This window comes from Buceros rhinoceros, unplaced genomic scaffold (genome assembly GCF_000710305.1).
Source record: "Buceros rhinoceros silvestris isolate BGI_N320 unplaced genomic scaffold, ASM71030v1 scaffold5536, whole genome shotgun sequence".
Lineage (NCBI taxonomy): Eukaryota > Metazoa > Chordata > Aves > Bucerotiformes > Bucerotidae > Buceros > Buceros rhinoceros.
The window spans coordinates 34,793-47,059 of NW_010415717.1; the positions used below are offsets into that span (position 1 = coordinate 34,793).

A 12,267-nucleotide genomic window follows, 5' to 3' on the forward strand; every position below is an offset into this window, starting at 1 on the left:
GAAATTAAGATCTATGTCATGCATTTATTCCAAAACACAGTAATTTTAACTCTGGCTTCTGCCATCAGAAGAAAATGTTTGGGTGTCTTTTTGCAGCTCTGACTGACTTTATACATGATTGTGTTTTGAATTTGATTTTTAAAAATCCTTGAAGTGCATGGCGGCATAGAAACGCATTATCTTACAGCCAGGCAGACGTATAAATAGCTGAGCTGTGTTTTCTGTGTAGCTGGTGCTTTGCTGGGTTTCACCAGAAGAGGGTAGAGTTTGGAAAGGACTCCTCGCAGGCTGGGCTCTTTATTGTGTTGGGAAACAGCAAAGAGAAAACAAGCACAAGTTTCTCCTCTGCACGCCTGCACCGACTGACTATGTGCAAGAGTCAACAGATGAACTCTGGAAGACCTTAAAGTGAAAAGAGAACGGAAAGAGAAACAAAATTCAAAATCTGCTTTGTAGGGACATCTGTACGATCGAGGAGAGAAACCGCAACAGTTTTCTGTGGGCTCACCCTGCTGATTGTCTCTCTGAGAACTGTCACTCACTGCACATTGCATTAATCAGAGCATGGGATTTATCTCTCTGCCATCACTTCCAACCTGTGAGTAAATATCACTTGTAGAGAGAGAATGGGACCTGAAAAGACTCTCGAGCACTGAACAGAGGGGTGAGTTTTATTAAATGGTTTCTTCTCTTTCAAATCTGCTGGAGCTTTCTAACATCCTGCTTGCAGGCACAGCAGCCCGATGACTTGTCTTTTCCCTGCAGCTTGTTGCATATCCTTCACGAGGCTTTCCTGACCGCAGGTTTATTTCTGTAACCTTTCCCACCACAACTCCGGGCTCATTTGTAACAGAGCTGACTCGGTGCTGATCTGCTTTCACAAGAGATTAAACCCAAAAGCTTTGAAACCAAGCAACAAGCTAAAAATCAAATAAAATCCAATACAATTATAATGGCAGGTGACTCTAAATTTCCAGATGCGGACATTGATGGATCAGAAAAAAATGAAGAAATGGAGATTGTAGTCAATGTCGGTGGGGTAAGGCAGGTGTTCTATGGAGATAACCTGAATCAATATCCAGAAACACGGCTGGCAGAGCTGATCAACTGTTTATCGGGGGGATATGATAGCATATTCTCCCTATGTGATGACTATGATCCTGGAAAAAGAGAGTTTTACTTTGACAGAGATCCAGATGCTTTCAAATGCATTATTGATGTGTACTACTTTGGGGAAATTCACATGAAGAAAGGAATATGCCCCATATGTTTCAAGAATGAAATGGAATTTTGGAAAGTGGATCTGAAATTTTTGGATGACTGCTGCAAAACTCATCTAAGTGAAAAAAAGGAGGAACTGGAAGAAATAGCCCGAAGGGTGCAACTGATTCTGGATGACTTGGGAGTAGATGCCTCAGAAAGTCGCTGGAAAAGGTGCCAAAAATACATCTGGAAATTTCTGGAGAAGCCAGAATCATCCTATCCAGCTCGAGTCATTGCTGTCCTGTCCTTTCTGTTTATTTTGATCTCTTCCGTCGTGATGTGTGTAGGCACCATCCCAGATCTGCAAGTTGTAGATGCAGAGGGGAACCGGATGGAGCACCCAACCCTGGACAACATAGAGACAGCCTGTATAGGATGGTTTACCATGGAGTATGTGCTGAGGCTAATCTCCTCTCCCAACAAAGTCCACTTTGTCTTGTCTTTCATGAACATTGTCGATATGCTAGCCATACTTCCTTTCTATGTCAGCCTGACCTTGACCCACTTGGGAGCCAAGCTCATGGAGCTGAGCAATGTCCAGCAGGCTGTCCAAGCACTGCGTATCATGAGGATTGCAAGGATTTTCAAGCTTGCACGGCACTCTTCAGGGCTCCAGACTCTAACGTATGCCCTGAAACGCAGCTTTAAGGAGCTCGGGCTGCTCCTCATGTACTTAGCTGTTGGAATCTTTGTCTTTTCTGCCCTGGGTTATACCATGGAGCAAAGTCACCCCGAAACTTTATTTAAAAGCATCCCGCAGTCATTTTGGTGGGCAATCATTACCATGACCACAGTTGGATATGGAGACATATACCCTAAAACGACACTAGGAAAACTGAATGCTGCCATCAGTTTTCTTTGTGGGGTAATAGCGATTGCCCTTCCCATCCATCCCATCATTAACAACTTTGTCAGGTATTATAACAAACAGAGGGTTTTGGAAACGGCTGCCAAGCACGAATTGGAGCTGATGGAGCTAAACTCAGCTGAGGAGAAATCCACAAGCTCCAAAAGTGAACTAGAGGATCTTGCAAGGGGAGGTAAAGAGGGTACTTTCCAGAGCAGCCGGCTAAAAGTCTCCCACAGTGACACCTTTATTCATCTCCTGTCAGAAGAGAAACACTATAGGACCAGGCTTCAAAGCTGCAAATAAACTGTGAGCTGTTGTCAGCGCTAAGCTATAGATCGGGGCAACCTGACAATCAACTATTGAAAAGACTCGCGGGATCTGTCAGAGTTGGGAGGGAGCACTGCTTTGCTTTTCCAACGTGAATATAAATTAACCCCATGGTATCTCCATCAACAGTTGGTAAGACTTTGCCATTATTACCAGAAATAAAACAGCAGAACTCCATTGAGATCAGACTGTTTATAACAAGTGAATTCTGGCAAAAAATATTTGTAACCATTTTAGAGACTGAAAATTCCTTCCTGATCCGTAAATGTTCCATGACCTGAATGTGCAGCATTGCCACATCAGAACTCTGTACCTGTGACAATAAAGAGCAGCATTGCACAGATTGTGTCTTCCAGGCTGTCTTCAATGCCTTTGCAGCTAGGAGAACTGCTCCTTAAACAATTAAAGCAGCCTCTCACTCGTATCAGATTCAGGTTTACGGGAAAATATTACAAGCAGTTTTGGCTTAGGGATACTGAATGTATGAGCATATACGGTGTGCAGAATATTACAGTCGATGAATGGTTTCATTTTTGTAAGATGTAATTTGGAGTCAACCTTTTGGATAGGTATCTGTTACTCTTTCCAGAAAAAATATAATTTCAATGGGACATGAAGCTATTTTTTGGAATGAGATGTAGAACAAAATCAATGTATTTTATGGAGGAAATAAAAAAAAATTGTTCTAGTTTTTAATTACAACCTAATTTATATATGCAGAAATTTTTCAGGAAGGATTTATAATCAAGTAATTTTTAAAACTGTAAGTTAACTGATGATATTTTTTGATTCACTGATAGTGCAAAAGAAGTTTATAGGGGAGTTTAACTGAGAACTTCTAAATAAGCTTTAACTCTTTGGAAGTAAGTGTAGAGAAAGTTTCAAGAAAAATAGTATAATCTCCAATTGATTTATGGTTAAAATATTTATCTGAATGAACATATTACTAGGTTAAAAAGCTCATCCCACCCCTACAATAACTGCATGGTTTTGTAAATGTTAGCTTACAGAGGTAGTAGTCACTAATCAGTATCTTATTCATTAATCAGCATATTAATTGATAACAGTGTGTAGCTATTATCCTTTCCAAAAGCAAGTGCCATCTATGTGAGCATTAATCTGGCTTGCGTAACCACTGCAATATATGGGTCTGGTCTCTGTCAGAAAAGTCTGTTGAAACTAGGAGTTGCGCCAGCTCAAAGGGGAGGGGAGAACTGGCACACACGTGTATTTACATAGGCTAAAAGTAGGATCCCAAATGATTAAAAGACTAGAGTAGCTGTCCTTATTTGTTCCCTTTTGTGCTGAGCAGCTCCTCGACCAGATGAAACACAGCAGCACAAGCCATGACCCGTTGTTCATGCACATCTCACATCCAAGATGCCTGCACATGTCTTTGGGACTCTTCTCCTGGAGCTGTGGCATTCGCCCCACAGGACCAGTGACCAGAGGGGCACAGAGCTGTGGGGTAGGCTCTGTGCTCTCTTCCGGCATCTTGTTTGACCCTGGGCCCTGGCAAATGGGTGTCTGTCAACCAGCGAGAAGAGCCCTGTCCTGCTGGGAGCAGGAAGCAGTGGTGGTGTGTAGGGGCTGGGCAGGGGTGTGGAGATGGGCAGATGCTCCCCAGGAATGCTGCCTGCTCTGCAGGTCTCCTGACATGGAAATCAACCCACACATCCCCCCTTTCTCAGTACTACCCCTCACACTCCAAGTTTCTGACCTCCAGAGATACCTACTCCGTACCCCCCTGCCCCAGCCCTGTGCCAGACATACCATCCCCTTCCCCAGCCTTGTTACCATCTCCTGCCTTAAACACCTCCATCAAGTAAGAGAATTCAAAGCAACCTCTAAACTTTTCTGTACCAGAATCCTTCCATCAGCCTTTGTCCCAAGTTATCTTCTGCCTAACACAAATAGCCTGTCCAAGCAACCTCCTCAGCCCAAGCATCTCTTCACCCCCTCTCTCCCCTCTGCATCCCAACTCCCAGCTTTCAGATTCTAGACTTGCCCTCTCAGTCCTTCTCATCTGCTGAGACCCGTTCCCTTTTTACTACCAGTCTCAGCTCTGCTCCCACTGGCTGCCCAGCCAGGACCACAGCTGGCTTTCACAAAGGGACAGGGTCCTGCCCCTTGCACTGCTGAGGGCTTGCAGGACACAAATGTGGGCTGCAGCCATCAAAAATCAACTGAGGTGGGATGCTTAGGGTGGGAGGAGAGGAAAATTAACAGAGCTGTGCCAGTCCCAGCTGTATGCCTTATCTGTCAGCAGGGATATTAAATGTTCCTGACTTCCCTCATGACATGCAGAGGGTGGCTGAGGATGAATTAAGTTAGCAAGAGCACTTTCCTGAATTAGGAAAGCACTGTATAAATGCTAAGTAATATGGTTAGCACCACAAGTACTAAATCCTCACTGCTGTGCTTTGCAATTTATTTAACGTGACATTAAATAAAAAATAAGCCTCTTTTATCAGAAACAATTTCATGGGCTAATTTCTCCAATAGTTATGCCTTTGAGCATGGGCTCTGCCTACGCTATGTCAGTATGGAAAGAGATTTGGGACAACCTTGGTGCCACTCCAGCCCAGGCTGGTCCCAAGCCAGGCTCCATGTGGTTTGCTGCACCAGGCACTGTGTTTGTTGGATTTGTTTCTGTAAGTTATATATTCTTAAAAGTCTGTGGGTGGCTAGGATGGATTTTTCCTGTTTCTCTTGCCTGTGCTGTAGAAACCCTGTGGGAGCAAGGGGAAATGTGGGCAGCAATGGAGGGACGGGGCAGGCTGGCAGCCTGCAGCTCACAGAGGGACTGGAAAGGAGCAGGGCGGCCTTACACAGCTGCAACCCTGATGGTAAGAAGAGGTTTCCTGGGGCACTTGGGGAGACATCTCTCTCAAACCAAGAAATTACCATAATTACTGGTTTTGAAATCAGGGCTGGAGGGAAGGCTTTGTCCCTTAAAGGAAGGAGTGAGCTAGGGGACATTTGTTTTTACATTTTATCTGCAACACCCATCAGAGCTTATTTTCCTTCATTACAAATTAATCTGAAAAAAAAATAAAAAGAGACCTAAGAGACTGGCAGACTTGGGGTTGTTAGTGCAGTCTCTTGGCAGAGAAGAAACGACACCACCCAAAACCTCTGGCTGAGTTGTGGTCCCTCACTCTTAACCACAGGACTTTCTCAAGTCCAAAGTTAGGAAAACCCCTGGTGTCTTTTTGAAGGGGAAAGTGCAGCATGGTTGGCACACATATCATTCTGTGCTCTGGGTGAGGCTGCACCTGCCCAAACCACCAGTGGCTTCCTCATGTTCAGCACTTCCCAAGCACTTCGTGGACACTTTGGCTGTGTCTGTACAATTAAGTTAATGAATGAATGTCATTCCCAACGAGCCCTTCTCCAGACCCACAGAAACACCGTTAGCACTGAGCTTCCTCAACATCTGCAGCATGTGGGAGGATCTGTAACACAACTGTCTCTCAAGGGAGCCCTGACCCTGCTATTTAATACCCTTTATCTGGGAACCAGGACTGGAACAGCCTGTGCAAGTACAGAAAAATCTGCATGAACTGCCTGAATCCCTCCTGATACCCCTGCTACACAAATGCTCCGCTTTGGACTCCTGTGTGTAGAAAGGAAATAGGTGACCCTTCCCATAGGAAATTAGGAGCTCTGGAAAGAAAATTCAGTACTCTTACAGAAAACCCATTAGAGCAAAATTTTGGAGAAAAACTGGAGCTACTATAGTTTTAATTCACATCCCTTCTCATATAGAAGCTCCTCAGTTCACTCTGTAGGGAATTTCAGAGCACAGTGAGCAGGTCAAACTATCCTCTTAAGAAGTTATCCAGCAGGGCATCCGCCCTATGCAGCCTGCCCTGGATGCTTCTGGAAAACTTTGAATTTTTAATACAGCCTGCAATGTACAGAGTTAAAACTTGAAGGGACCAACTTTTAATTCCTAACAAACATCAGTTTCAGCTATGAATTTGGTATTAGTCCAGGTTTGACAATGAATAGCTGCCAGCAGAATCTGATTCAATAGCCTTAATTTAATAACCTGCCCGAGGGTAGATTGGTGGCAATTGCTACGACTGTAGGTAAAATGAAGCCCATTTCTAGCTTCTTGGACACCATGAAGGGTAGAAGTTAATACAGTCAAAATGGCTTTCAGAAGTGAGGGAGACAGCTGCAGTAGTTAGCGACACACAGCATTAGTCTCAGGGAAGTGATAGGCATGTCACTCATCACTCGCTCTGGCTGGTGTGTCACAGCCACCTTGGCTTTGGGGACAGCTTCAGGTTCAGGCAGAAACAACCATTTACAGCTAGGTTTTTATTGCTGAGCTACCGTATGTATGTGATTTGAAGACATTTAGGAAACAATCAAAATTGTAGGAAATACTAGAATAACACTATCGTTTGCTGCCATGCATGCAGGAGAGCAGCCCTTTGCATCAGGTATGGCACCTGCCACACAGGGTTAATTGAAATGCCCTCTCTGGTTTGTGCATGGGCCAGGGGAATGTGAACACGTGGAGGCAGAGTTAGAGTTAGCCCCCTCTGTCAAACAGGAGGGCTGAGAACAATGCAGCACAGCCCATCTGTCCCTGGCTGTGATAAAGGGACTTACTGCGAAAATCCTTTTTGCAGTGGAAGCTGGCAGTGATGCTGTTTCAGTAACCCTGTAAGCAGCTTTCTTTTTACCTAATATGCTGTTTGAATCTATCTGATAAAAATGCTTAAGAGGAAAAACCAAGACCGTGTTGTTTGCAGTCTCAGGTATTCTCTCAATCTATACTGATTTTCCAAGTAACTACTCCAAGTGCTCGCTTGAGACTGGATGGAAGAGTGACAGCAGGTGTTTGTAGAAACAGAGCATTCAGGTGTCCATAATAGTAAGTGTTAAGAGATATCGATGAACGATTAACCATACTGAAAGACACAAAAACCCACACAACCCACTTCCAGCCATGTCTGCATTGCCATAGATGTGCTAAACCAAATAGAACAGTGTCCCCTGTGAATTATGCCAGGCAGAATTGCTTCCTCCCTCCTCCCTATCAAGACAGCCATCAGTCCTACTTCCACTGACAAACTTCCCGATTTCTAACATATGCAAGTAGGACAGTTACGGGGCTCATGCACAGAACGCATTTACTACCCAACCAGGTTTCTGAAGATCTGGCTCACTATCCATTCAAATATAGCGACATTTTGCCTAGACTGTCCATTCAGTGATATCAGCAATTCCTTCCATGCCGGTTTTCATAAGACACTTTCCCTTTGAAACAGATGGTCCTTAGAGAAACAAGTCCTGCACTGGCTGGTGTAAATTCAACCTCACCAAGAGTTGCAGCAACATAGCACTAATGTGAAAGCATCTCAGGGCAATGCATATTACATTTGCTTGCTTCAGCCATAGATATCCCACTAAAACCAAAACTGGTTTCTCTTCCTACAATGAACCTTATTAGGTTTGAATTGATTGGGAAATTTGCCTGCCTTGGGAGTGTTGGAGGGAATGATGTAGCCAAGTGAGCCAGGCTAATGCTCAAGGCAGGCTCAGGTAAATCGCTACAAGCAAAACGAAAATGGTAGAAAGGTCTGAGAGCCTCAGGGGAAGCTGTGCCATTTGATTCTTTTCTCATTGCTTTCATATGTAGATGAGAAAGCTGCCAGTATCTTAAAGCTGCTTTTTGCCTTTCCCTGTAAGAGGAGCCTTTAATATCTTTATAACATACTGAGAGTCAAATCATCCTGGTCAGTCAAAGGTATACAATAGAAGCAGAAGGGAAAGGAAATCTTGAAAGGAAATCTAAGCAGAGGAGTGTCTTTAAAAATGAAATCTCAAAATGGAAAGGAAGACTGACTGCTATGTTGTATATGCCTGCAAAAATAGTTAAAAGGATGACCTTGGTGCTGGGGGTTTTTTTTGGGGTTTTTTTTTGTTGTTGTTGTTGTTTAAGCAAAGGAAGTAAGGAAGTAACCTGTACACTCTGCAACTTATTTAATGCCTTAAAAGATGAAAATTACCTGTATTCACTACACTTCGTGCTAGAGCTCACAAATTCTGTGTTAGAGCTCACAAAGTGGTGGAAACTCAGGCGAGCAGTTGCTGGACGAAGGCAGCAAGTTGCTCGGCGCTGCAAAGGGAAATTTTAGAAAACCTTCTGGCAATCTCAGCCTGCTTTGCTGTGCAGGAGACAAACTGCAGTGTCAACTACTGTAACAGCATTACAGATAAATTCTTTATCACTATGATACACTCTACTGATCCCAAACAAGCTTTCCACTGCATTACTGTCATCAGCTTTACAAAGTCAGTGTTTTCCAGGCTTATTAGCGTAGTAAGATATGGCAATTTTACACAACACCCAGAATATGAAGTACCTGTAGCTACCTGTTGGTTAATGTTGATTTTTTTCTTTTTTATTTTTACAGCAAAAATGATGCACCACAAATATCCCTTGCCATATTCATATATTCATTGTTATAAATTTATTTTAACTTCTCATATCCCTGGAGTTTCAGCTTCTCCATTACCAGCCAGTGAAGAATTAACCCTTCTGTACCAGATTAACCACCATGAAATACTATATGCATTTTGGTTTCTTCCCTTGTTCCATGAAGCTTACTGCATAATCGGACAGCTCTTGTCACTGGCATATTTTTCTTTTCATTCAGCCTCATTTTTCATACCTTTATTTCAGTCTATTATACTTCATTATTTTGTTTCAGAAAATGGAAATTATTCATCTCTCTTGCTGCTCACATCCCTGATACACTGACAGATGACTAGTGCACTCCCACTAGTCACAGCTCTCTGCACTGTATCAGTTCACTGGGGCAGGCTTAGAAGCCTCCACCCAAAACTGCTCTATGCATCAAAAGGAAACTCTCTCTTATATGTGGAATGCTCAAAAGATGTGAAGACTGTGCAGCAGCCCTGTCTGATTTAGCCAAACATTTTCTCACATGTTTAAATTCCCCTCTCTTTGAGAGGACTGAGACACTCTGAAACATTTTGCCAGAGAGAGATTGCTTTAAACGTGTGCTTACATGCTTTGCTGATCAGAATGTGCTCATGTTAAACCTTACATGGCAAAAAATGGATGTTTCTGAACTGCATCCAAGCAGGCACCAGCAATTTTCTGCTCACAGCCACCAATCAGGCATCAGCCAATGGGAACTTGATTGGTCCCTACAGGGACTGCTGCAATATGAATGAAAATGATTTCCTGCCCATGAAGAGCAGAAAAAGTGTTCTCCTATTGCTTGAGAAGAGAAATATCTAGAAGGCAGCCTGACCTTTGCATTCCCTGACTTACTCACTTTGTGGAAATATTACTAAATACAAATCTGTTTTGATACAATACAAAAATCCCTAATTCCTTCACTATTTATCAGGCAAAACTCAAGCAAAGAGAAGATAAAACCTGCATCCTCCCCTGGGCTTTTGCCTGGGAATGGCCACTGGCCAGCTGGACACCTCTTGCTTGTTTGCAGAGGAACAAATGACACCCTTGCCTGCCAACAGGTCCTTCTATTTCTACTGGTTGTCACAGTAATCGTAGCTGCAAAACACAGCTCCAATGCAACTTGTGGGGAACCTGTAAACCTCTTCAGCACAAATATTGCTGGCTGGACTTTTGGGCTGGAGTGGTTATTGTTTGCCGGTTAGTTATTTGCATTGAAACAGTAAATTCCATTTGCAAAAGCCTTTACCATTTGGATCTGCTTGCCTTGGAGCAAATTAATTGCTGCTGTACGACATTATCCATGCTGTAGCTCACATAGGGCACATTCATACTGCCTTGGCTGGAGAAGAGAACATCAGTTGCCAGCTGGACTTCCTTGCATGCTGGAGCGGTTATTTTCCACCTTATGTTGGCGCTCCTGCTGTCAAGACTGTTCGCATGAGACCAGAGCAGCTCAAAGATGCGTTAAAGTCAGCTGCTCCCATATCTGATGTGGCTTGTCTGCACAAAATGACTGCGAAATGTTTCTGAGTTGGGAAAAAAGTGCGAAGATACTATAAATGTCCTCAATGAGCAGCTAGGAGCTGGCTGGGGGGAGCATGTGTCAGCTCAGCCACCCAAGGGTGGCCAGGTGAAGGACACAAGACTTTCTTCTTTCCTCCACTCATTTGGCTGCCCTCTAAGAATCAGTTTGCAGGTGGGTGGCAAACAGTTGCTGTGTCTGACATTCTCCCCAAAGAGATCTGTCCCTTCCTAGTACCGATACAGAAAACCACCCTTTCCCAAATACTGCCAGGCTCCAAGAATTAAAGACATTGTACTTGGAATTCACCTTGAAGAGGTGAACAGACCAACCTAGGAGACAACAACATCTTTCCCTCAGCTAAACCCAAGGAATGCCAAAGGGTTTTTTTGGAGGGGAATATTTTTTAATCATAGGATTGTAGATGGCCCTTGCTTGGCAATGTTCAGGTCCATGACTGAGACTTGCAGATACGATACCAGTGCATGTAATGGTAACACTTGGCTTTCCTGGCTAAGTCTGTCATAACATGTGCCACCCTGAAAAGCTCTCAATTGTCAGGATTTTTAGAGGGGAAATAATAAAGGCATATTCAAAATGACTGAAGAAGTTGCCACTGTTTGTAACTTGCTTTAAGGCTGTTTGCTGAAATCCCCATGTAGGTTAGAGCAGCTCAATAGGTCGCAAGCAAATCTGTCACATCCACCAAGGGAAATAAAGCAAGCTAACTGGGTTCCTCTACGGTTCTTAGTGTTCCAGGGCAAATGAGATTATAGCGGTGACAGAGGAGTGGGGAAGAGGGAGGTAATTTGCTGGTACACTCCCTTCTGATGGTTTTGAACTTAGCTTGCTCATCCAAATTGATACATTTTGAGACTTAAAAAATGGATATTGAGCAGCAAGGCAAAGAGATTAGTGAGTAGCTCAACACTGCTGATTCTTGGGCAGTCTACAATTAGAAATGGAGTGAAACAAACTAATGAGAAAGGGAATAAGGGAGAGACACTTGGATTGGAACAGAAAACTAAAACTGCTTTAATGAAAATAACAACAATAAAATGAAATATATATTAACATATAAAACACCAATACCAAACCCAACCCTTCTGATGGCAACCAGTCACTGTCACCACTGATGCTGTGGGCAGACACTGGGGAAGGCCCAGGCTGGGCTCAGCAGCAGATGGGAACTGGATGCAGTAGCTGGACTCCAGAAGTGGATTCAGGAATGCACAGGTTGGGATCAAAACCAGAATGGACAGAGTTGTCCTCGGATGCTGGCCATTGAAGAAGAGGCAAAAGCGCCAGATTTATCCCTCAGCTTTATACTGAATATGTCGTCTATGGGATTGGACACCTTGTTGGTCAGTTCAGGGTCACCTGTCCTGTCCGCTCCTCCCCGCAGGTGCAGCCTCTCACTCCCTGCACCCCCACCATGGCACACAGGATTTAGCAGTGACCTTGGTCTGCACAGCAGCAAGTAGAAGCCAGAGCCTTTCTGCACCCCAACCCCTGGCAGTAACTGTCAACATCGAGCGCTGTCACTGCTAGAAGCAGACCCTGTCTGCAACAATGTGCCGTTAACTTCAGCCAGTGCAGTCACTGAGCAGAGACTGAGCTGAACAGTAAAATCACTGGACAGAACCAGTTCTGTTCTAACTCAAACCAGGACACCGTTACATCAGTCCAAGACACATGATAATCTGTAATAACAGCTGCTGCAACAAAACGTGAAGTTCTGTCTGTACATCAGTCCTGTGACGGGAAGAAGCCACTTCCAGCTGCGGTGTGAAAGAACAGACCTCAGCAGTAGGCTGTGGGACTGGA

At 43.9% G+C, this 12,267-nt stretch overlaps 1 protein-coding gene across 1 annotated transcript; it reads left to right on the forward strand.

Annotated features, from left to right (window-relative positions):
* Positions 1-567: 567 nt before the first annotated feature.
* On the forward strand, positions 568-2,788 carry KCNF1 (potassium voltage-gated channel, subfamily F, member 1). Its single transcript, XM_010137518.1, has 2 exons — positions 568-664; positions 731-2,788. The coding sequence occupies exon 2, from the start codon at positions 953-955 to the stop codon at positions 2,414-2,416; it is 1,464 nt and encodes a 487-aa protein (XP_010135820.1). The 5' UTR covers positions 568-664; positions 731-952; the 3' UTR covers positions 2,417-2,788.
* Positions 2,789-12,267: the final 9,479 nt, after the last annotated feature.

Excerpts from the sequence above, each read along its gene's own strand:
- KCNF1 (XM_010137518.1), top strand. The coding sequence starts at position 953 with ATGGCAGGTGACTCTAAATTTCCAGATGCGGACATTGATGGATCAGAA.